The sequence below is a fragment of the Perissodus microlepis genome, chromosome 1, assembly GCF_051167445.1.
Source record: "Perissodus microlepis isolate ML-2025 ecotype Zambia chromosome 1, ASM5116744v1, whole genome shotgun sequence".
Classification (NCBI taxonomy): domain Eukaryota; kingdom Metazoa; phylum Chordata; class Actinopteri; order Cichliformes; family Cichlidae; genus Perissodus; species Perissodus microlepis.
In genome coordinates this window covers 17,987,475-18,009,296 of record NC_140461.1, presented here as the reverse complement: position 1 = coordinate 18,009,296, position 21,822 = coordinate 17,987,475, and the positions used below count along the sequence as shown (strand labels likewise).

At 40.6% G+C, this 21,822-nt stretch overlaps 2 protein-coding genes across 5 annotated transcripts; one reads left to right on the top strand and one right to left on the bottom strand.

Moving 5' to 3' along the window:
- Positions 1-922: 922 nt before the first annotated feature.
- gfod2 (glucose-fructose oxidoreductase domain containing 2) lies at positions 923-13,777 on the bottom strand. 4 transcript variants are annotated; one of them, XM_084932846.1, is made up of 4 exons: positions 13,673-13,777; positions 8,802-8,919; positions 6,980-7,340; positions 923-5,156 (listed from the first exon to the last, which is right to left on the bottom strand). In XM_084932846.1, the coding sequence occupies exons 1-4, from the start codon at positions 13,705-13,707 to the stop codon at positions 4,261-4,263; spliced, it is 1,410 nt and encodes a 469-aa protein (XP_084788972.1). In that variant the 5' UTR covers positions 13,708-13,777; the 3' UTR covers positions 923-4,260. The 4 variants fall into 4 exon arrangements, with proteins under 4 accessions (XP_084788972.1, XP_084788981.1, XP_084788989.1 ...); XM_084932855.1 differs by lacking the exon at positions 13,673-13,777 and adding an exon at positions 11,960-12,049; XM_084932863.1 differs by lacking the exon at positions 13,673-13,777 and having other exon boundaries at positions 8,798-8,911.
- Positions 13,778-13,944: 167 nt separating this feature from the next.
- Positions 13,945-16,031, top strand: thap11 (THAP domain containing 11). The gene has a single exon (XM_084932939.1). The coding sequence runs from the start codon at positions 13,945-13,947 to the stop codon at positions 14,773-14,775; it is 831 nt and encodes a 276-aa protein (XP_084789065.1). The 3' UTR covers positions 14,776-16,031.
- The last annotated feature ends 5,791 nt before the right edge of the window (positions 16,032-21,822 follow it).

The following is a 21,822-nucleotide window of genomic DNA, read 5'->3' as shown; positions in this document are numbered from 1 at the left end:
AAAAATCTGATTATTTAATCCGGTCGTGGAGAATAAAAGAATGCTGAAATAATGAAAATTAAATAACCGAGTTAATAAAAACAAACAAACAAACACTGAAACTAATTATTAAAAACTAAACTGCGTAGACAATAAAACGTAATGGAATCTAAATTTTACTGATAACATAAAGTTCAAAGTAAATAATACTATAAATATAAACTAGTTATCATGATAACTAGTTAGCTCTATGATGTAGCTGTTTACACATTCACCTAACAAATAAAAGATCCCCGGTTTGATCCTGGGGGCAGACACATATCCCTTTGGAGGGCATACAATGTAAAAATTAGCAAAATCAAAGCATGTGGAACTGCCCAATGTGGTGGCCCCTTGTGAGTAAGGAATTAGCATTATATCTCTATGCCTACACAATAGGTGTGCTCGAGTATAATTGTGAAAATAAGAGCTCTTTAAAGGTGTTTGACATTTGACTCGAGTTTTAAAGATGTAGCCATGGAACTCTTGTAATTTCATGAGTGAGTAAAGTTGGGGTAGAACATTTGCTGCAGCAAACAAAAGGAAAATACACAGATTTGAGCAAAATATGGCAAAAGACTCATGCCCTGCACTTGCTAGAATTAGTATAGATCAATGGAATGGTTTTCTCTTACTGCAACACAGTTTGATAATAATAAAAGATAAACTGGCATCTCTTAAATTGATTGTCTTTGGCATATTCTCACACTCCACATGTTCTCAAACAAGCTGGAGTGGCCGATGCTGTGCCATCAGATTACAGCACAATAGTTCTAATGTAACCCTCACTTTATATGTTTTAAAGCAGCATCAAGGTTGATGGAGGGTTTTTTTTTTCTATGCTTAGCTTGCCTTGCTTCTTCACAGTTAACACAATGAACAAACTCAGATTAGACAACAGGCGTTAAACAAAGGCAGCCGTTTTTATTAAAGGAAATATCCGTCAAGCAGATGAGCATTACAGTTTCCCTACTTTAAAGCAACACATTAGTACTTAAAAAAAAAGGTTTAAAAAGAAGTTCACAGGCTGAAAACACAAAAAATGGCAAACTTTCTCCACTTGAGCTTACAAATAAATACAAAAAGTGTTCTTCAGCGAGCTGGTCGGATGCTACACGCATCACGCTGTTTATTAAATATGTGGCATCATGTCATTCTCAGTGCAAAAACAACAAAACAACTGTAGATAAGAAGATGATGATGAATGCTGGAATGTATTTTAGTAGTGTCAGATTATGGAACATCCTGCAGGCAAACGTGACATGCTTTGTGTTGTATAAAGACACTTAATGTAAACTCAACTTCCTGTTTTTGTAAAGCACTGTTGGGACAGCATGAAGTAAGAGTGTAACGGGCATCTGTTTATATCTGCAGATCCTGCGTGGTGCTGAAGAAGGGGACAGACACGCCAGACCAAAGCAGTACACACCCCCTGTCACTTCCTGCCACACCAGCGTTAGCAACAGTGAAGCCACGATTTGTTAGGATAGTCAGCAGAAGTAAGAAGCAGTGAGCGACTACAACACCTGTGAAGCTTGTCTGGCTCGGAGCACATTTATACTTTCACACAGATCAAATCCAGTGATTTCACTCAACAAAAATATCAGTACAGTTTCTGAACGACTGGTGACCCCACATTTGTTTTAAAAAAAAACCTCTACAATTTACTTCAGTGCTTAACAAATGTAAACACACCATAAACACAAACTTTAAAACCACTCAGGCTTTGAATCAAATACATCTCAGAGTTTACCACTAAACACTGTGAAGAGCCGGCTGCTACTTTAATTTTCTGCTTTGCAGCCTGAAGGCTAGTAGAAGCTCTCTGGTTAAATGGATTATGATCAGTGTGAAGTGGAAATCAGGTGCCAAGAACATCTCCAAAACACTCCCTGAGACACAATCCAAATAATCCACTGACGTTTGATCTCAGCAGTCAGTTTGCCCAAAACATCACAGAAGAAAACCGAAACAAACAAACAAACAAACAAACAAACAAACAAACAGAATGACTCCCCCTAAACATCCTAGCTTTTATTTTCAATGTTGTTGTCATCTTATAGTCTATTTGATAAATCCATGGACAGTATAAAAGATGGACATAGCTACTGTGATGCTCATAACAGCTTGCCAATCACAAGCTGCTAGCTAACCAGCATACCCTCAAAAATCTTTTTATCTGACACAAAGAATGACCAAAATTTAGAAAACAGACGTAATCATTTATTTAGTGTGACCCAAAATGAGTGACTCAACAGGAGAGTGTTTACACAGGTCAAATTCAATGGTCATTCCCCCCACAGTATTGCAGGTTTTGCCTTTAAAAATAATTCCGTTTATGGCACTTCCAGGCTGGCTTCAATTTTTAGACTTGAAAGCTTCGTTCATCTGTTATACTGTCTATGAAAATACACATCAAAATAAACTGGAAATACCAATTTAATATGGTGATCGTATTCCATAAGGTCTACATCCTTATGGAATAATATCAGTCCAAAATGGAAAAACAGGTGCTAAGCGTATGCACTAAAAACTCCCTGAGGCATAATTCAGTTATGCAACAGGACATGGCTGAGTCATCCATCCTAGAGTAGAGCTTTTATTTTGAATTTTTATAATGTACTTTGGTAAAACTGTGACTGCTGCTCTGTCTGTGCAGCAGGCAACTGTACACTTTCTACATCCTCTTTTCCAGCTTACAGGAGTAATAGTTCAGTATACATTTACAGTGGGGAATTCAGGGGCATTGCTACAGACTGTTACTTTATTCTCTACATAGCTTATTTTACTCAATCCCTGGTATCATGTAAGTCATGGCCATTTTGTAACAAACACATTACTAAACCTCTTTTTTTCAAATGTCTAAAATATACTTATTACATGGTGAAAAATAAAATAGAAAGTAAACTGAACACAGCTCCATTATACTTGCTCTAATTTGAGTTCTATCAGAATCACAACGGGTCATTTGTTAGTCAAATCACCCGGCTGCTGTGATGGTCACAGTCATGGCTGAGGTAAACACTCCCTCTTTTACAAAAAGGTGCTGTTAGTGTACATTAACACCAATATATTTCCATTCAAACATATTAAAAAGTCTAAATTTTATCAACAGTAGAGAATCACATGGTGTTCCAGTTTCCCTATAGTAATACACAGCATCATTAATCACCTGAAAAATGGTGCTTGAACAAATCTTTCTGTAGCTACAGTACAAAACTTTTATCACAGGCGTCAGCTGGTGAACTGCAACCAATATGCTGAAACTTACAGACCTGGATTTGCAAAGTGGGGGAAAGGATCCTTGACCCAGAGCTGAAGGCTCAACAAAATAACTATCTATGAATCCTAAAACTCTGCTGTACCATCAAAAAAGGGTGGCTATACAAGCTGAGACTATTAATTCAGATAAAATAGGCATACTGTACCCATTAATCCCTCTCACGTTATCAGCGGGCCAAAACAAACTCAGATATGACTGAGACACTCTTTTCAATCTGCCCTGAAACCACTGACTTCTTGCAGGGTTCAATGAACTGTTCCTGCTGGCGCATGGTTTATTAGCCAGCGAGCCAGCCGGTGGTCATGGAAATATTAGACTCAGCTCAAACTCTCTGGTGATACCCAAACTTTAAAAGAAAAAACAACAACAACAAAATATTAAAAGCAATAACCAGAAAAAAAGGGATGTTCAGGGGTAATGCACTTATTCAGACTTCATAATTGAAGAATTAATAAATCAAAAGAAGCTGCTCATAAGTTGAGAAAAACAACAAAAAAACAACCCAACAACCTAAAAACATTTTTAAAAATTAAAATCTACTATTGGCTAACAACTAATATAGTTCTAGATCCTTTTTTAGCCGAAAATCTGAAATCATGACTCCGCAACTTCAAGCTAAGAATGATAATCAAGGCAGCGTAAGGTGACTGCCGGTGGGGCACAGGGAGCTTTTAACACGTTTAAATGAGCTTTACAGCTATGATAATGTTTTCTGTTGAGAATCAGAATAATAGAGCTGTGGTTTACAAATTTAGTGTACAAACAAATCACATCTGTGAGGGTTCAAGCATTCACAACACAGTCAAATAATAAAAATTATGTTCAAATTATGACAAGCGTGTTAAAAAAAAAAAGCCAAGTAGTCATGTGTCACATAAAAGGTTGAAGCAGCGGACTTGAAACATTCAGAGCTCCGTTTTGTCAGACATGCAGTAGTCGCACTGGGTGAATTAACAGATCTAGTTTTTGTTTCTCTTGAGAGCCTCACACAGGTTCTGGTTTGGATCAGGTTCATGACTCATGATCTCAACACACTCCCATTCTCCGCTGCTGCTGGACCGCTTCACCGCCTCCACCACCGTCTGCACGTACAGGCCGTCCTCAAACGTTGGTGCAGTGGCAACTGGTCCCCGTGCCCAACACCGGCGCTCCTCCTTAGCCTGAAAAGACTGCCTCAGTGCCTTCACCATGGAGCTCAGGCCCTGCAGGAGAGGCAGGGGCATTTCTTTTACCTCTGGTCCCACCCAGCCGTTGTCGCCTACCAACAGCTCCTCGCTTTTACTCCCGTTGCGTTGCCCATACAGTTCTGTCCCTCTGGCAATTAATCTCCCAGTGGATCCAACTACCATAACCTCATGTACAAACGACCCCGGCATGTTGAAGTTTAGGGTCACAGTGCAGCACACGCTACTGGACCCTGTCCCACCCATCAACATTTGGAAGAAACAGAAGTCGTCGCTGGTGACGCGGCGTATCCCTCGGATCAAACCGTTTTGCTGCACGAAGGTCCGCAGTAAACCATGCACGCGGTGTGCTCGTGTGCCAGACAGGTAACTCAAAAGGTCGATGATGGCGGAGCCAACAGTGTGAAGACCGCCTCCTCCCATCAGCTCCTCGCAGGTCCAGCCGTACGACTGGTCCAGCAGGCTCGGACCATAGACTCGGACATCACACACCTGCAGTTCGCCCACATATCCCTCCACCAGCAGCTGGCGCATTGCAACAAAAGCTGGCAGGAAGCGCAGGGTGTTACCCATAATGCTGAGCAGCTGTGGGTAGTATCTGGCTGCAGTGACCATCTTGAATGAATCCACAGCAGTTGCAGCTTTCTCACACACGACATTCTTACCGATACCTGAAGACAGACGGAGATTCAGCAGTTATTAACTTACTGCACTGATCTTTGGCGTAGAGCCAATGAGAACAGATTTCACACAATTTATTTTACATAAGCTCAGATCTGCAGCAGTTTCAGTTCGGTGCATCTATCAGAGTGTGCATTTGATTGCTTTACTGTTCATTTCCTCATATTAGGTATGAATAAACCAAAATTATGTGACGGCATCTAGTGAGTGCAGCATTTGTTATACATTTTAAATCAGACCTCACTAGCCTTTGGAATTGGTCCCATGGATTAGTCCCTCAGCGGGGAAACACTCAGGAAGTTGCAACTAAAACAGGAAACTGTGGTCAACGCTTAGGAATTCCATCAGATACAGTAAGCCCTGTATCAAGTCCCCTTTGATTGGGAAACCTTGTTGATTATGTTTGCTTCAGTCTACTGCTGACAGAATTTGTTCTTTCTGTTTTTAAAAAAATTGTAGCTACACTTGCTGTTGATCAAGGCTTTGATCACCATTAATCACACATCAATAACAAACCCTGAAGAATACGTTACAGAGGAAATGCGTTTGAGATCTGACCTGCCACACCCAGCTGCTTCAGGGCACGAGCTGTTTTCACACACAGCTCTGAACTTTTCCACACCTCACCTGATGAAGCTGTATGTGACACAGCAAATGTTTAACATAGTCAGAATGGACACTGAACGATCTCCGGCCTACTGGGACAAACGGTGCGTGATGGTTGACTGTTCTCGTGTGGGAACAGCACACATAATTGTTTGGTGAAGTTCCAGCAAATGAGTGGGCACTCATGTATGCTGCTTCTTGCATGCTCTACCCAGGCAGTTCCCCTGCTTTAAACAAATGCAGTATTTCCAGCAGTGAGAACGCATCTAAAGTAGATTATCACCTGGTGTATGCTACATGTGAGGTAGGGCAATTACCACACTTGAGTTTCCTGACAATCCATGGAGGTCATGTGTGAAAACAGCTACGGGTGCTAAATCGAAACCAGACCCAGAACTGAAACTTGAAGGGTTTCTATCTGACACATCTGGCTTGTGATGAAGCACAAAGATAAGTGAAGATACCCCCAGAGGAGCTGTATTAGGATTACAGTCATTACAGGTGGAAGCAACTAATAATACAAAATAACGGCAATATCATGATACTGAGTCCTACAGTTCTGGACACACTGTAAAACAAACATAGAAGATACATCAAATACCTGTATAACTAATAAAAAAAATGTCCCTAATGAGGCTATCAGCAGTAATTATATATTTATTCGCCACACTGTGTGTGTAATCAATATTTTTCAGTTTAATTAGTGTGATTAATAATGCCACCGATGTGCATTTCCCTGCTATCTGTGCTGTCTGAAGTTTCTTCTTCACTGTAGCTTTGACTTTACCCTCAGTTGATTAATAAGCATCACCACAAGCAGGCATGAGGCACTGGTCAGTGTTTCAGAGCACTGCATGTTTTCATTAAAATTTTGTAATTTGGTACCAGAACACTGATAACATGAAAGCATTATTGCAAGAGGAAGAAATGTGCAATACTAACATGTGAATCTTAATATTTCAACCTTCATTTAGGGTGTTAACTCTTGAGATGATTTCTTTCATGACATACTAAATAGGGTTAGTGGTAGGAGAAACTGGAGGCCCTGTAGAAAGCCTGCACAAGAACAGGGAGACCATACAAACATTGTACGAAAGTGTGTTGCCTGGATTTAAACCCCTCTTGCTGTGACAGTGCTAATAGCTCAGTCACTATGCTGCCAAACACACTGTTATATTATGTTATATTTGTGTTTATGGAGTCTTACCCAGTGCCTTGACTGCTATCTGCCTTGTCATGGATGGTGGAATATAGATGCAGACAAGGTCAACATCTTGATGCAGCAGGACGTCGTCAGATCGGCTGGTGTGAAACGGGATGCCGAGCTCCTTTGCCAAGCAGCATGCTTCCTCTTCGCTTCGCCCCCAGAGTGCATGAACCTCAAAGCCTTCAGCTTTTAGCAGTGGGACCAGCACTCGGGCCGTACTCCCCGTGCCAAACACACCGACTCCCGGCAGCATGGTAGAGCTGCTCAGTGGGACCCTATGTGTGAACCATCGCCAGTCACTCCAGCACCTCAACAGCAAATCATCCACTAGCTTTTCAAGGCCTGTGCTGTTGATTTTAGCCTATAAAACAATTAACAATTGAACAGTTAAAGAACAATCAACCTTTATCCAATAACATAACAAAATCCTGGGAAATAAAAAAGCTCTTTGTGAATGCAGCACTAAGAAATGAGAAAGAGTAGTGAATAAGTGCTTTACCCATTTATCCCAGCTTTATTGACTGTATCTGCAGGTCTCATGAAAGTTCAGCCCAGTTTTTCTTATCAGACCTCTGTGACAGGCTCTCACACCGTGTCCTGCCACATACTTAACATGCCTTTCCTCGTTCACACCCACTGAATGTCAATGTCATCTTTTGTCTTTCAACCAGGCTAAACATAAAAACCAGCAGCCAGAACAATCTAATCATTTATCGCTCACTTGATGTTGTTCTGAAAGTTATAAATCACCTGAACCAGTATGAGTTTACTCCCTTGTTTTCCTGATCTGGAATGATAATAGACTGGTGACTGATTTAAATAGCAGGCCATATCTACATTAAATACATATGCATAAAAATCAACTAAGCTGAAAAACATACACAAAAACACAAAAAATATATCCTTTTAATTCAGAGGTTTTCCAAAAACGTTAATTATAATTCAAAGTAAAAAGTGAAATTGATTTATAAACATTAAATGAACTAAATGTACCACTACAAAGACTACAGTCTTTGGGGACTGAATGTGGACTCTTAGGGAGAAGTAAGGGGGGGAAAAGGAAAGGAATATGCTGAGAGGAGAAACAGCAGAACAGCAGCTTTGGCTCAGGTGTGAACTTCTCTCACTCCATAAATTGCTGTACCTATTTTCCGTTTTCCTAGCAAAATATAAAGAAATGCGGGGTGGGTCCATATTTAGCACAGTGCTATATAGGTGAACAATGAGCAGGTCTATCTTGCTGACTCTCCCTGTGGCCATGATGACTGTACAACAGAAGGATGACGGAGGAAAGTCTGCGTGCCCCTGCACCTGCATTACCTGTGCCACCTTTGGGAACCTTCTCTGGTTTAAACCGCATCCGCGCCAGGCTAAAGCAGCTGAATGCAGCTGAAGTCTCTCACACACCGACAACACTGGCAACTGAGCCGTGCCGTGCCGAGTCAGCTAGACAGATGAGATATCAAAGGCATGACACACGGACTCGTCGCTTTCTGAATCAGAAGTAGTAGCTCGGAATCAGACATATGTCATAAAACACTGCAAACTTCCTCCAAGTGGCCACGTCTTCGTTTCAAACACGCGTACTGCTACAAGTGCACACACACCTACACACACACAGTGAGCTAGCTAAACAGTCATGTTATTGATAACGTTAGCTAGCACGTTCAGCTAGCTGGCCAGACAACCGCAGAGCGTGCACAAAAAACTCCCAGTAAACGCAGATACTTCTCGGGCTCACTGTTTAGCGTTAAAGTATCTACAAACGGGTATTATTTATAACAAATCCCAAGTGAAAAGCAAGGAAACGTTAACTACCTACTGTATGTGGCAGCACAACATCAGCGACGTCGGAAGGTGTCGAGCCGGGCGCTGCCCAGTTGCTAATGGTAACTTCAGCAGCAACAGCAATACTGTGACGGGAACCGGACATACTAAAGCTGTGAAGATAGGTCACCGGCGGAAAATCAAAACGGGGGACACATAGGAAACACGTTACGTTTAAACACAAAGATACTAAAAGTTTCACAAAACCTTGCTTTTAAGGATATTTTTTATTAATGTATTAATACGTCTTACGAATAAAATATGTGCCCTTGCTGTTAAGGCATTACTTGAAGTTTCAATAGTTTTCCCATGATTCAGTGCGCTACCTGTACAAATCCCTCAGTACGTCGACTAGTTTCACTCGTTTAATCTAAAAATTTTCAATTCAGTTTTATGTAAATCGCAACAACAGTTGCCTCAAAGCTTCTTGCAAGTGGGCAGTCGTCTTGAAATAGGCCTACCCCAAAGCAGTTATCTGACTTGTTATTTTTAACCATTACCAAAATTCAAGGCGTAGCTACCACTCCAATCTAAATATATCCACAAAATAATTTGCTGGCTTTGAGACGAAATTAAGGTTTAAAACGGTTAAAAACTCTCTTAAAACTCTCTGAAAGTTATAGCCTAATTCTACCACGTTTGCTATTGCAGTGTTTTCCCTTGTATTTCAGTTACTTTAGTGACATCCCTCTCATATAATGTCTCCGGTTAAATGTATTTTGATAATTTATTCTGGTTAATTTTATTTGACAGTATTAGTTACAATTGCACAGATTTCACAGAAACAAACTCAAATATATATTCAATATTTGTTCGTGGAGAATCAATAGTGATTTTTGTTTGTTTTTGAATGGAGGGCCAGTAACATATGTTTCAAATAACCAAATAACCTTACTTACTGCAACGCAGATACCATTTTAAATGTATCTTTTTTCCCCTGATAAGAACCCATTGTTAACTCTTAGTTCATCTGTTGGCACCATGAGCAACACATTAGACTTTAAACTTGTAGAGGTGTGTGTGAGCGCTCATGTTTAATGCTGCTGTTGGCAGGGGTGACTTTGGTTTACATTCTTTTGCCTCAGCTTTTTCAAATACAATTTATTTTTAAAAATACTTTTAAACTTTGGTGTTTACTTTGTGAAATGATCTTGGATGAATACGGTATGAGGTTTATTTGGCTACTACAGATTTACAGTGTGTAAATAATAAACTAAATCTGCAGAAATAGCTGTGATGATGATCAGAAAAGTGACACCTGCAGCATCCAAATCCACAACCATCCAGCCAACCACTAAACCAGCCAAACACTAAACCAGCACAGGAGTGCAGGAAGAGTGATCTACAAGGCCATCAGGTGGATGATAATGGTTACTACCACCTGGACAGTGTGGCAGTTGACATGGAAAGATGAACAAACAATCCAAGGAAACAGACTGAAAATCAGTCTAACTTTAAATTAGTGAAAAATACCTGTTGATACCTTTTTTGAAATTCTCATAAAATACACACATGATATATCACCATGAGTAAAGTAAAGTAAAACACATCTGGATCACAAATCATTCCACATTCAATATTGTTCACTGATTTCACCATATTTGCATTACAGTGCAGAGGTTTGGGGCAATACTCATAAATGTTTGCTAGGTCAATCTAGGTCCATAAGGATAATCCATAAAACTGGCTACAGAGATCATACAAATTCGCTATTCTTAAAATCAAAAATACCAAAATTCACAGAGCTGGTTCATTTTCTCACAGTACAAATTATGTATAAAGTAATAAACGACCTACTTCCTGATAGTATTCTCAAATTGTTTTCTAAAAGGAAACAGGGATACAATTTGAAGTGGGAATTAAATTTAAAACATCCTTGTATCCGTACAACATGACAATGTTTTTGCATCTCTGTGTGTGGAGTGAAGCTGTGGAATATACAAAGTCACAGGTGTCGAACTCCAGGCCTCGAGGGCCGGTTTCCTGCAGGTTTTAGATGTGTCCTTGATCCAACACAGCTGATTTAAATGGCTAAATTACCTCCTCAACATGTCTTGAAGTTCTCCAGAGGCCTGGTAATGAACTGATCACTTGATTCAGGTGTGTTGACCCAGAGTGATATCTAAAACCTGCAGGACACCGGCCCTCGAGGCCTGGAGTTCGACACCCCTGGACTAAGTGAAGAACTCAAGCAATGCCCCAGCATGACTCAGTTCAAAATTGTGGTTTTTGCAAAGTAAAGGAAGGAGGTAGGGCTCTGATTGGGTGTTCTCACCCACTATTTTCACAACAGTGATGTGTATATATGTGTAGGTGCACAAGTATGTTTATATAAGTATATATTTAAAGTTTAAATGTAAAAATATAAAAATAAATAAATAAATAAAAAACACATGTAACATGTAATGTAATTGTAATGAAGAATTTCTGATGGACAGGGAAACAGGAAGAAAAAGTGTAGACTATTAATTACTAAATAGTGGAAAGGGGGTGGAATTAAACAAGATTATGCTTCTTCCTACTCCTTTTTGAACATGTAAGTTATTTATAATTATTGTTGCTTTGTTTTCCTTTTGTTTTGCTGTGTTTTTTTGTTTGTCTCTTTTTTTCTGTTGTTGTACTATTTTAACATGTTCAAAATAAAGATACAATACAATACACCTTATGTGGATGCTTATTAGATGTAAGCTGATTAGATATTTATACTGGTGGGGATGCACTGTTTCTATTATTGACGGTGATTTCACCCCAAAATATGACATTTACTGATGACAATGGCTGATGGTGTGATTAAGGGGGATAAAAGTTATAGGGTGAGACAGAGGCCTATGATCTGCTATAGCAACACCTAAAAGGGCAAGCCAAAAGAAAAAGCAGAACATTAAATTATTAGACTTGAATTTCATAAAATTGCTCCATCTAAAAAGTGTTTTATTCTCCATGGTTATTTCTGATTGCACATATGTATTTATCAAATTTTACAGTATTGTTATTCTGTATTTGAAGTTTTCCCCCAATTAGACTTAGGTTGCTTTAATCAGTTAATCATCAGCTGTAACTGAAAACACCTTAGTTTGTGATTCTAAAAATTATTTTCCTTTGAGAAGAAAATAGAAGTCTGTCTGCATCTATATAAAAATATAATTGTTTTACGTCTGTGAAGGTTCTCAGTCATCCAGGTCATCGTAGTCAAAGGAGCTTGCGAAGAAAAGCGTCTGGACTTCTTTAAGTTTACTTGAAGACGTTTCACCTCTCATCCGAGAAGCTTCTTCAGTTCTAAGGTCAAATGGTGGAGAGTCCCAGATATAAACCTAGTGGGAGTATCGCCCCACAGAGGGACAAAAGGACCCCCTGATGATCTTCTAATCGCCTGAGCCAAGGTGTGAAACTGGGTGTGGGTCCCAATCAGCCAGAGTTTCGGGTGTGATCATTGTGAAACCTGGCCCCACCTTATCATGCGAATTCCTGAGGTCAGATGGCCCAGGATGTGAGTGGGCGTTAAGGCGTCTGGGAAGGGATCTCAAAACTGGATTATAGATGGCAGAGAGTTGGTGTCGTAAACCCCCGCCTCTGTTCAAAGATGGTCGCTCACAGTGGACATAGATGGCTTCTTTCACTCCTCTTTCAAACCATCTGTCCTCTCTGTCCAAAATGTGAACATTGGCATCCTCGAAAGAGTGTCCTTTATCCTTAAGATGCAGATGGACTGCTGAGTCTTGTCCTGTGGAGGTGGCTCTTCTGTGTTGTGCCATGCGCTTGTGAAGTGGCTGTTTGGTCTCTCCAATGTAGGGGTCTGGGCATTCCTCGCTGCACTGTACAGCATACACCACATTGTTAAGTCTGTGTTTTGGCGTTTTGTCTTTCGGGTGAACCAGTTTTTGTCTGAGCGTGTTGCTGGGTCTGAAATGCACCGGGATGTCATGCTTGGAGAAAACTCTCCTAAGTTTTTCTGATACACCGGCTACATAGGGGATGACAATGTTGTTGCGTCTGTCCTTCTTATCCTCCCTCGTTGGTGTCTGGTCTTCTTTTCTGTGCCTCTTTGCTGACTTTAAGAACGCCCATTTAGGATAGCCGCACGTTTTGAGTGCTTCCTTTACATGTGTGTGTTCCTTCTTTTTTCCTTCAGGCTTAGAGGGAACATGTTCTGCCCGGTGGTGTAGGGTCCTAATTACTCCAAGTTTGTGTTCCAAAGGGTGATGGGAGTCAAAGAGGAGGTACTGGTCCGTGTGTGTGGGCTTCCGGTAAACTTCGATGTTGAGTTTGCCGTTCTCTTCAATGTGCACAGCGCAGTCCAGGAAAGGCAAACAGTTGTCCTTTGTGTCTTCCCTGGTGAACTTGATGTTTTTATCCACAGCGTTAATGTGCGCAGTGAAGGATTCCACTTCTTGTGTCTTGATTTTGACCCAGGTGTCGTCCACATATCTGTACCAGTGGCTGGGTACTCTTCCTTTGAAAGAGCCAAGAGCCTTCCTTTCCACTTCCTCCATGTAAAGGTTGGCTACAATAGGTGACACGGGGGAGCCCATGGCACAGCCATGTTTTTGTCTGTAAAAGCCTTCGTTGTATTTGAAATATTTGAAATATGTAGTGGTGAGGCAGTTGTTGTTGTTTTACATTAAAATACAGCGTTTGTTTTAAAAAGATCAATAATTAATTAAGTTCTGTTGTGTTTTTTTTAACACGTTGATAGTATTTTCTTTACACACACGCCTACTTGAACGGTGTCATTACACACACTGACCAGCAGAGGCGTTATATCACTAACGGTTATGGACAGGAAGCGCAAGGAATTGTGGGACTTTTAGTTCTCAGTGGTGGACGATTACCCTGATAACAGAGCTAAGAACAAGAAAAAACATTTACCGTTGAAAATAAAACAGCAGCCGTGAATTCAGCATATGCAAGAGCTTCGTGTGCTCCGCGGCCGGCTAATCTCGGATGGATTTAGTCGTCGTGCGAAGGAGAGCGCCTCACTTTTGCTAAAAAATAAACAGGAAGTTGTTAGCGTTGTGGGACGTGTAGTTCCGCTTGCAGGCCGCCGAGCTTGATAACATAGCATAGAATAAAGAAACAAAAATAAAATAATCTTAAATTCACCCGAAGGCCGCAGATTTAGCCTCGGTGCTGAAGTAAATATGCCTGGGTTCACCTGCTGTGTCCCCGGCTGCTACAACAACTCGCACCGGGACCGGGAACTGCGCTTCTACACGTTTCCTAAGGACACCGCTCTCAGAGAGCAGTGGCTGAGGAACATCTCCCGGGCCGGGGTCAGCGGCTGCTTCAGCACCTTCCAGCCGACTACGGGGCATCGAGTCTGCAGCGTGCATTTCGCCGGCGGGAGGAAAACCTACAGCATCCGGGTGCCGTCCCTCTTCCCTCTGCGAGGGGTGAATGAGCGCAGGAGTCGGCGGGGCAGAGGCAGGAAAGTATCCGCGGCGGTTCCCGCGCCCGCCGCAGCTGCGACCTCCGGAATTGTTGTCACCAGCTCCGTGCTGGGCAGCACCGCAGAAGGAGCCGAGGCCAACGCAGGCGGGGAAGCGAGCGACGACAGCATCACCGTGGTGCAGATTGGCCAAAACGGGGAGTACTTGGGCACCGCGCGACTGCCCGTCCAAACGGAGGGGACATCTTACACGGGGCAGGTCGGCGGTACAGCCGAGGTAACGGCTGGCGACTCGCAGGTGGACACCTCATCCGCGGCGGCACCCGTGCAGTATGTCAGCGTGACCAGCAGCCCGCTGGACCACTCGTACTCTCTGACCACTGGCACCACGTCGGCCGAGCTGCTGAGGAAGCTGAACGAGCAGCGGGACATCATCGCGCTCATGGAGGTGAAGATGAAGGAGATGAAGGCGACCATCCGCCAGCTCCGGGTGGCGGAGGCCAAGCTGCAAGAGGAAGTGCGGGAACGGGACCGGTTGCTGTACGGCCACACGGTAGCTGCTAACGTTCGGAAGAAAATCTGATGGGATGGGTGAACATCCCCGGAGACTAGCCGTTATACAGACTCAGACTGACGGAGAGCAGGAGACAGCAGATCCAGCCCCGATTTCTACGAAACTGAGAGCGATGACAATTTATTTTCAAGTAGAGCTGATTTTTATTTTTATTTGCGTTTTAATTTTTTTGTAGGCTGGCTAGTTGATGTAGCTGATAGTAATAAACTTATTGCTAATCTAATTGAAACATGCACAGTCTGCCTCTGGTCTGCAGCCAAACCAAGATCACATGAATCCATTCAGACAAGACTCGTAGTTTGCACAGACTCACATTTCAGACTTATTTATGACGGGACAGACTGAGGGGACACCGGCGAAGAACATGCTCAAAACTGCCTAGCTGCATAAAGTGTTTTTTGTCCTTAGGCTGTTTTTGTTTTGTTTTTCCAACCGAGTTTAGGAGCTCTTGTTGCAAAAAAAAAAAAAAAAAGAGGATAACACCCCACAATAACATGCAAAAATGCGCCAAGATGAAGTATCTATAGGATTTTTTTTTTAACCAAAACACTAATCTTGGTCTGCTTATGGTTGTAGTGAACTAAATAAAACTCTACTGCGACTGTTTCAGAGTTGCCTTTAAAGGTACCTTAAGATTATTTCCATTATTTTTGTTGCTAGAGGTATTTTTGCAACTGAGAAGAAGAAAAAAAGACTTGAAGAAATTCCTCAAAGCTTTAAAGGGCACTTAAAATTAATTGTTATTAAAGGATGCTTCTTGGGGACGTTTTCTATAGTTTTGGGGAAGCAGCACCTACTTCTTTTTCATTTTTTGGGTGTGATTTAAACATTTTACGTGCCTCTTCACTATTCTTCACACAGATGTTTAGTGGCCACATATTTGTCCTGTTCATCAGTGTTTTAAGCACAGGTTATTACAAACATTTCATATTTTTGAAGCTGATCTGGCAGCTCATTGTTTAAGACTGGCAAGTTATTTCTCAAGCCAACAAGCATTTTGTCTCATAGCAGCATTTTAGAGACTTCTGGTGGGGGAAAAAGGATCCCACAGTGTTTCTGTTGTTTTCTTTTTAAACCTTCATTGATATTGGGGGGTGGGTGGGTTTGGCTCATGTGATCTCATCCCCGGACTGCGATGAGGGGTTTATTTTAAAATGACATGAAGATTTGCAGTGGCTCTTGTAAGTCATATTACAAATTTTTTCAGCTGTGTTGAGTTGTGGTCAAAATAATAAAATTTGTATGAAATAAACTTATAAAAGACTCGTGTTGGAAACCTTACAGTTTACGATCGTCGCGTAAAGTGCAGTGATCTTAAAATTATTCACACCCAAAATTTAATTGGATTTGAATTTTCCCGCGAGTGGGTGACAGGTCTGGTCTGCCAGTTTACATCATCATCATCATCATTGTTTAGCACTAGTGGTGCCTTCACAGAAGCACAAGATAGATAATCTGTGCAGATTAATAGCTCTGCATCATAGAGATGCTGACTTTGGGTCTACAAATCTCTTTCTTTAGCTCACAGGATGCATAGTATTACTTCTATCAGGAAGTTAAAATTTTGAGTGGTCAGAAAACAGCTTTATATTTTACGTCATTGTCCAGGCTGGATCTCAAGAACATATTAGAGTTTTTGGATCTTCTTTGTGTGTTTTCCTTTCTTTTCATGTCAGAGTTTTAACTTGCTTTTGTGGCTCTGTTTATAAACCCGTGCTCTGACTGTTGTTTGAATCCAGCACCACCTGAAAACCTGAATGTGATGGCCATCTTTGGCCTGGTGAAATCATCTTTCTAATTACACTGTATGTTAAATTCTATTTCTAAATGTCTGAGAAGCTGTTTTTACCAACTTAGCTAAAATGAGTGAGAAGTGTTTTTGGCCCCACAGCATTTTGTTGCTCTTCCCCAAAGTTTTACAGTTTTTTGCTGGCATTACATTCAGAATAACAGAGATAGGACTTTATTTAAAAAATAAATCTCGATTTTATTGCACGAAACTGAAATTTCTAATCTAATATTGCACAAAGAAAACAAATGAAATGTTTTCTCGCTTAAATGTAATGAGTGCCTTCTGTTTACGGCTTACACTGAAACTGGGTTGTATAATGTCAGAACAAAAGATGAATTTTTTATATATATCTCTCTTTGCTAGTATAAATAACAAGCCTAAACGGATTAAAGGACCAACTCACCAAAGAGAAATCACTCCTCAAAAAATGATCTCTAGTCGTATTTTGCTTCAGATTTACTAAATTGTTAAATTAAGACCCAATTTGTCAATAAATGAGGACAATTACTAGAAAATAGTGGATTCAATTACACATTCTGACTTCTTGCTTTAATGCAAATGTGATTTCATTTTTAAAACAGCAAAGTGTCATATTTTAGTTGACTGGAGGTCAAAGAAACTGATTCTTCATCTTGTCCAGTCCAGAGTTTCAGGACAGGAATAATCATCTGTACAGTCTGAAGCATGATTTTTACCCTCTAGGTGGCGCTGGGATAAAAGCTTGAAGAAGAGAAGCTTCAGCTCCTCTCTTTATGACCTAATTTGCTTGATCTATCTATGTGTGTCTGCTGGCCAATCTGATGCTCATTTGCTTAATTGTTACAGATTTTAAGGAAGTGAAATGCTAATTATCTTAACACAAACATAGGCATGTAATGCAGTTCCACCGCTCACACTGGAATGGGTAATTTCTGAACACCTAATGTATTAATGTGAAACAGAGAAAGGGGGAGCGATGGATGAATGGATGGAGAGAGAGCATTGGAAAGAGCGAGGATCCAGATCCTAATCTCATCTGGATTTATCTTTTCTACTCCCTACAGTGTTGCGTAAGGCCTTAATCCAATGCTGTCAATCAAACTTACACAACTCTATCTTCCTTCTTGATGGCTGTTGCCGTTTACCACTGCAATCAGGCCAAATGACATCTTTTCAAGGCAGGTTTCATTGTTTAGGTACAACAATGAAAGCAACATGTGATTCTGAAATCCACTGAAATAAGACTTTCTGTATATAAACATGGAAAATCTTTGAAGTGTGTCAGAAAGGGTGCCTTTATTATAAGTAATCCAGGTCAAAGTTTATAGTTTTGCTGGTCATGATCTAAAAAAATTAAGGAAGCAATGTTAGATTTATAGAAAAGAAAGTTGCATGACATCATTTTGCAATTTCCTATAGCTATATAATAATCCACCTTTATCTTTCAGTGTGTGAGTCTAGATCAGGGGGGTCATCCTTGGACAGCTGACAGTCTGCAGGATTGCCATTTAAAAACTCCATCATATCCTACTAATGCTGCTACTGCATATTTTGTTTTTAGTGTGAATACTTAGTGTGCTATATGTATATCAATATTCACATCTTGTGTATATTGTTTTACTTGTAAATTGAAATGCGTGAAACATTTTCTACACTGTTAATTAGGCATTCAGTTTCCTTTAGGAACTTACTTTTTGATAATAATAATTACTGAATAATATTTAATTATTTTAATAATTCTTTTGACATTTTATATTGAGCTTCTATTCATCAGATTGTGTTTAAATACTTTGTGACACTTTAAAGCTTTGACTTCCTGTATTAAAAGAATAAGAAAAAACGACATTGTCCTTTTAAAACAAATCGAATAAGGAATATTATATCTGGAATCTTCTGCAACCATCGTCTCAACTGCTCATGACAAAGCAAATCGCAGCTCCCTGCAGAGCTGTCCAGGAAAACGCTGGTGGAATCATCACACAACAAGCTGGGTGTCCTGCGTGAGGCAAACAGGACAGTTCCGCAACAGCAAAGTAACCGTGCATGGATCACGGCTCTGAGCTAAGTGAGTGAGCAATGAAGAAGAGGAGGAGGAAAACGGTCAGCGCAGCACTTCACAAAAGTTGTCAGCAGGAGTCCTCTTTGAGGAGAATCTGACAACAAAAGTTAGTAACCAGCGGGGATTGGTTTTAATTTAAACATAAGGTCCAAACATTTAAATATAGCCTCAGGATAAACTGCAGCCGTTCAGGGGTGTGGCATATTAGGACCCTAAGCACAGGGAAACTCCCGACATTGGCTGTATCCCAATTCAGGGTCTGCAGCCTTAAAGTACGCAGCCTTAACGGTCCACAAGGGCCGCGTACTCAAAGACCGCTGAGGCCTGAAGTGCGAGGCTTGTGAAATGGGACGGTCTAGCCTCTGTCTCGCTGCCCAGGTTGCCTAGCAACCATGATACTAACAGCTGGAAACGTTTCATACAGCTTTGTTTGACAGAAATGAAGGAGAAAAATTTTTGTTCATTTGTTTGTTTGTTTCTACATGAGCTTTGATCATTCTCTGTAAGAGTAAGGTCAGCTATTGAACGGCGTATATTTTAAAGTAAAGGCTTTAAAACCAAGTTAGTACAAACGTCACTAATGTCCAGAGATGGGCAGTAACGCGTTACTTGTAACGCGTTACTGTAATCCGATTACTTTTTTCAAGTAACGAGTAAAGTAAGGGATTACTATTGCAAAAACGGTAATTAGATTACCGTTACTTTCCCGTAGGAACGCTGCGTTACTGCGTTACTAAAACCGTGATTTTTTTGCAAGAATGTCTCATGACAGTGACGTAAGCGAGTGCCATGTATGTGACAACAGCTGTGTGCAGATCAACAATGGATAATATATCGAGTGCAGGAGAGAGTATGAGCGTGCAGCGTTTAAAGCGTGGAAGTACTGACCTTATTTTGAGTTTGATTCCATAAAAAGTGACAAAAACATTAGCATCCATTGTGCGTGGGAAGAAAACTTCTTTTTACAGCGAAAAAAACCCCTAAGCTTCCAAGCAAGCGCCGAGTGCGCTATGACGTAATGGGAAATTCACAGAGAAACTCGCGGATTCTTCCACTGACCGCTGCGGCACACCTGCACCAGGGTAAACCTCCGCCTACCCTGCTCCTGTTTTACAGGTGAAAATAGAGCAACAGGACCGCTAGTCTGTGACTTTATTTATTTTCTGCTGTGTTTTACTTGCATCTATTTGAAAGAGTGAGTGTAAACACACACAAAAAAATATTTTATGTGCTGGAATGTGCAGAAAATAGGTTTAAATGTTAAACTAATTTATTCAAGTCAGAGAATGTTGCATATAATTAAATTTTTGCTTGATGCATAAAGTTAAAAGATTAAAACTAATAAAACAAGTTTTAAAAAGGGACTTTTCCGTTTGATTACATTTTGTGATGGATTATGCAGAAAAAGTAGAATTAGCCTGACAGATCTATCGCTTTATTACCTATTCAGGTTGTAAATCATGTTTTTAAAAAGTAACTAAGTAACTAAGTAACTAAGTAATTAATTACTTTTGAAAATAAGTAATCAGTAAAGTAACGGGATTACTTTTTTGGGTAAGTAATCAGTAATTAGTTACTGATTACTTTTTTCAAGTAACTTGACCAACACTGCTAATGTCACATAACTTTGCCAACATGTGGCAAACAGTAATGTTTTAATGTTCTTCGTTATTAAACATTTGCACATAAATAAGTGACATAATATTCAGTACTTACTTAAAGTTTACTCTTCGGGCGCCCCTCATCCGCCGTTTTTTTTCGGCAAAATTATCCACACCCAGCGCCGCGCTATGCATTCTGGGATATGTTGGGCCACGAAGTCTACACCGCCACATCCTTAAAATTCAGGGAAATGAAGGACGCATTTGAGGGCCGCATTTCGAGCAGCCTTTGAATTGGGACAACCTTCGCTGTGACATAATCGGCCTTAAAATGCGGCCCATAAGGCTGCAGACCCTGAATTGGGATACAGCCATTGACTCCCATCAACATGCAGCAATAATTTAAGTTAAGTCTTATTTGATTGGTCCTGCCTATAGAAACCCTGAAGACTGAATAATATAAAGTCCTTGATTTGGACAATCACAAAGCATGTCAAACATGGACATCACTTCCAAATCTCAAAAATGAAGCCAAAGTTCTTCAAAGCATGCAGAGGGCGACTCCTGTGCTTACAAAAAAAATAAGACTGAATACAATTTTAGGGGTAAAACAGTCCTTCAGATCCTTTAATCTGTGAGCCTCTTTCCTAAGTTCACGGTTTCAGTTGCTAGTTTTGCGTCTTACATAAAATGGCATTATGTTTACTTTTAAATCTGCGGTCCCTGTTAGAGCCAAAAAGGAGGTTGAAGGAAGGTGTGAGAGTGCCCCCCCCCCTCATAATTTCCAGTTTCACAACATCAGGACAGCAAAAGTGCTCAACTTAAGGATTCACAATTGTACTTCACTAACCAGTGGGTGATGTTACTGTGAATACATCCATGGTTTAGCTATATATAAACAATGGAATTTCTTTTTTTAGAATCGCAAAAAAATCTAGATAAGTTCACCCAGTTTACAGTGCAGTGAAAAAGTATCTGCCCTCTTCATGATTTCTTTATTTATTTCATTTTTGTCACACTTGCATGTTTCAGATATAACCTGATTATATACAGAACGCTCAAGCTTTAGAACATGAACTGATGGCCGGACATTCTTCTTCTTTCGCCCAGGTCCTGAAGCAGCAAAGCAGGCCCAGACTAACTCTTGACCACCACCATGTTTGACTTGGTACGATTTTCTTTTTAAGAAATGCTGTGTTAGTTTTATGCCACATGTAACAGTAACTCAAACCTTCCAAAAAGGCAAACTTTTGTCTCGTCACTGCAAAGAATGTTTTCCCAAAAATCTTGGGGATCACAAAGATGTTTTTGGGCAAATGTGGGTTCTTTCGAGACTTTTTGGAAGAGTTATTGAAGCGCTTCTTTGGTAACAGTGGCCCCTCCTGGGAAGTTTTACCACAGTTTGAAGTTTTCTCCATTTGTGGATAATAGCTCTGGAGTCCCGAAGCCTCAGAAATGTCTTTGAAACCTTTCCCAACTGATAGATGTGAATGACATCTTTTTCATGGCACCGTAAATGTTACACATCTGCTATATGACATTGCAAAGAGATGAATTTGATGAGCTAATGCAGATGTTTCCAGGAAGACTTTTTGCCAAAGTAGCTCCAGTGATGTATCGATTCA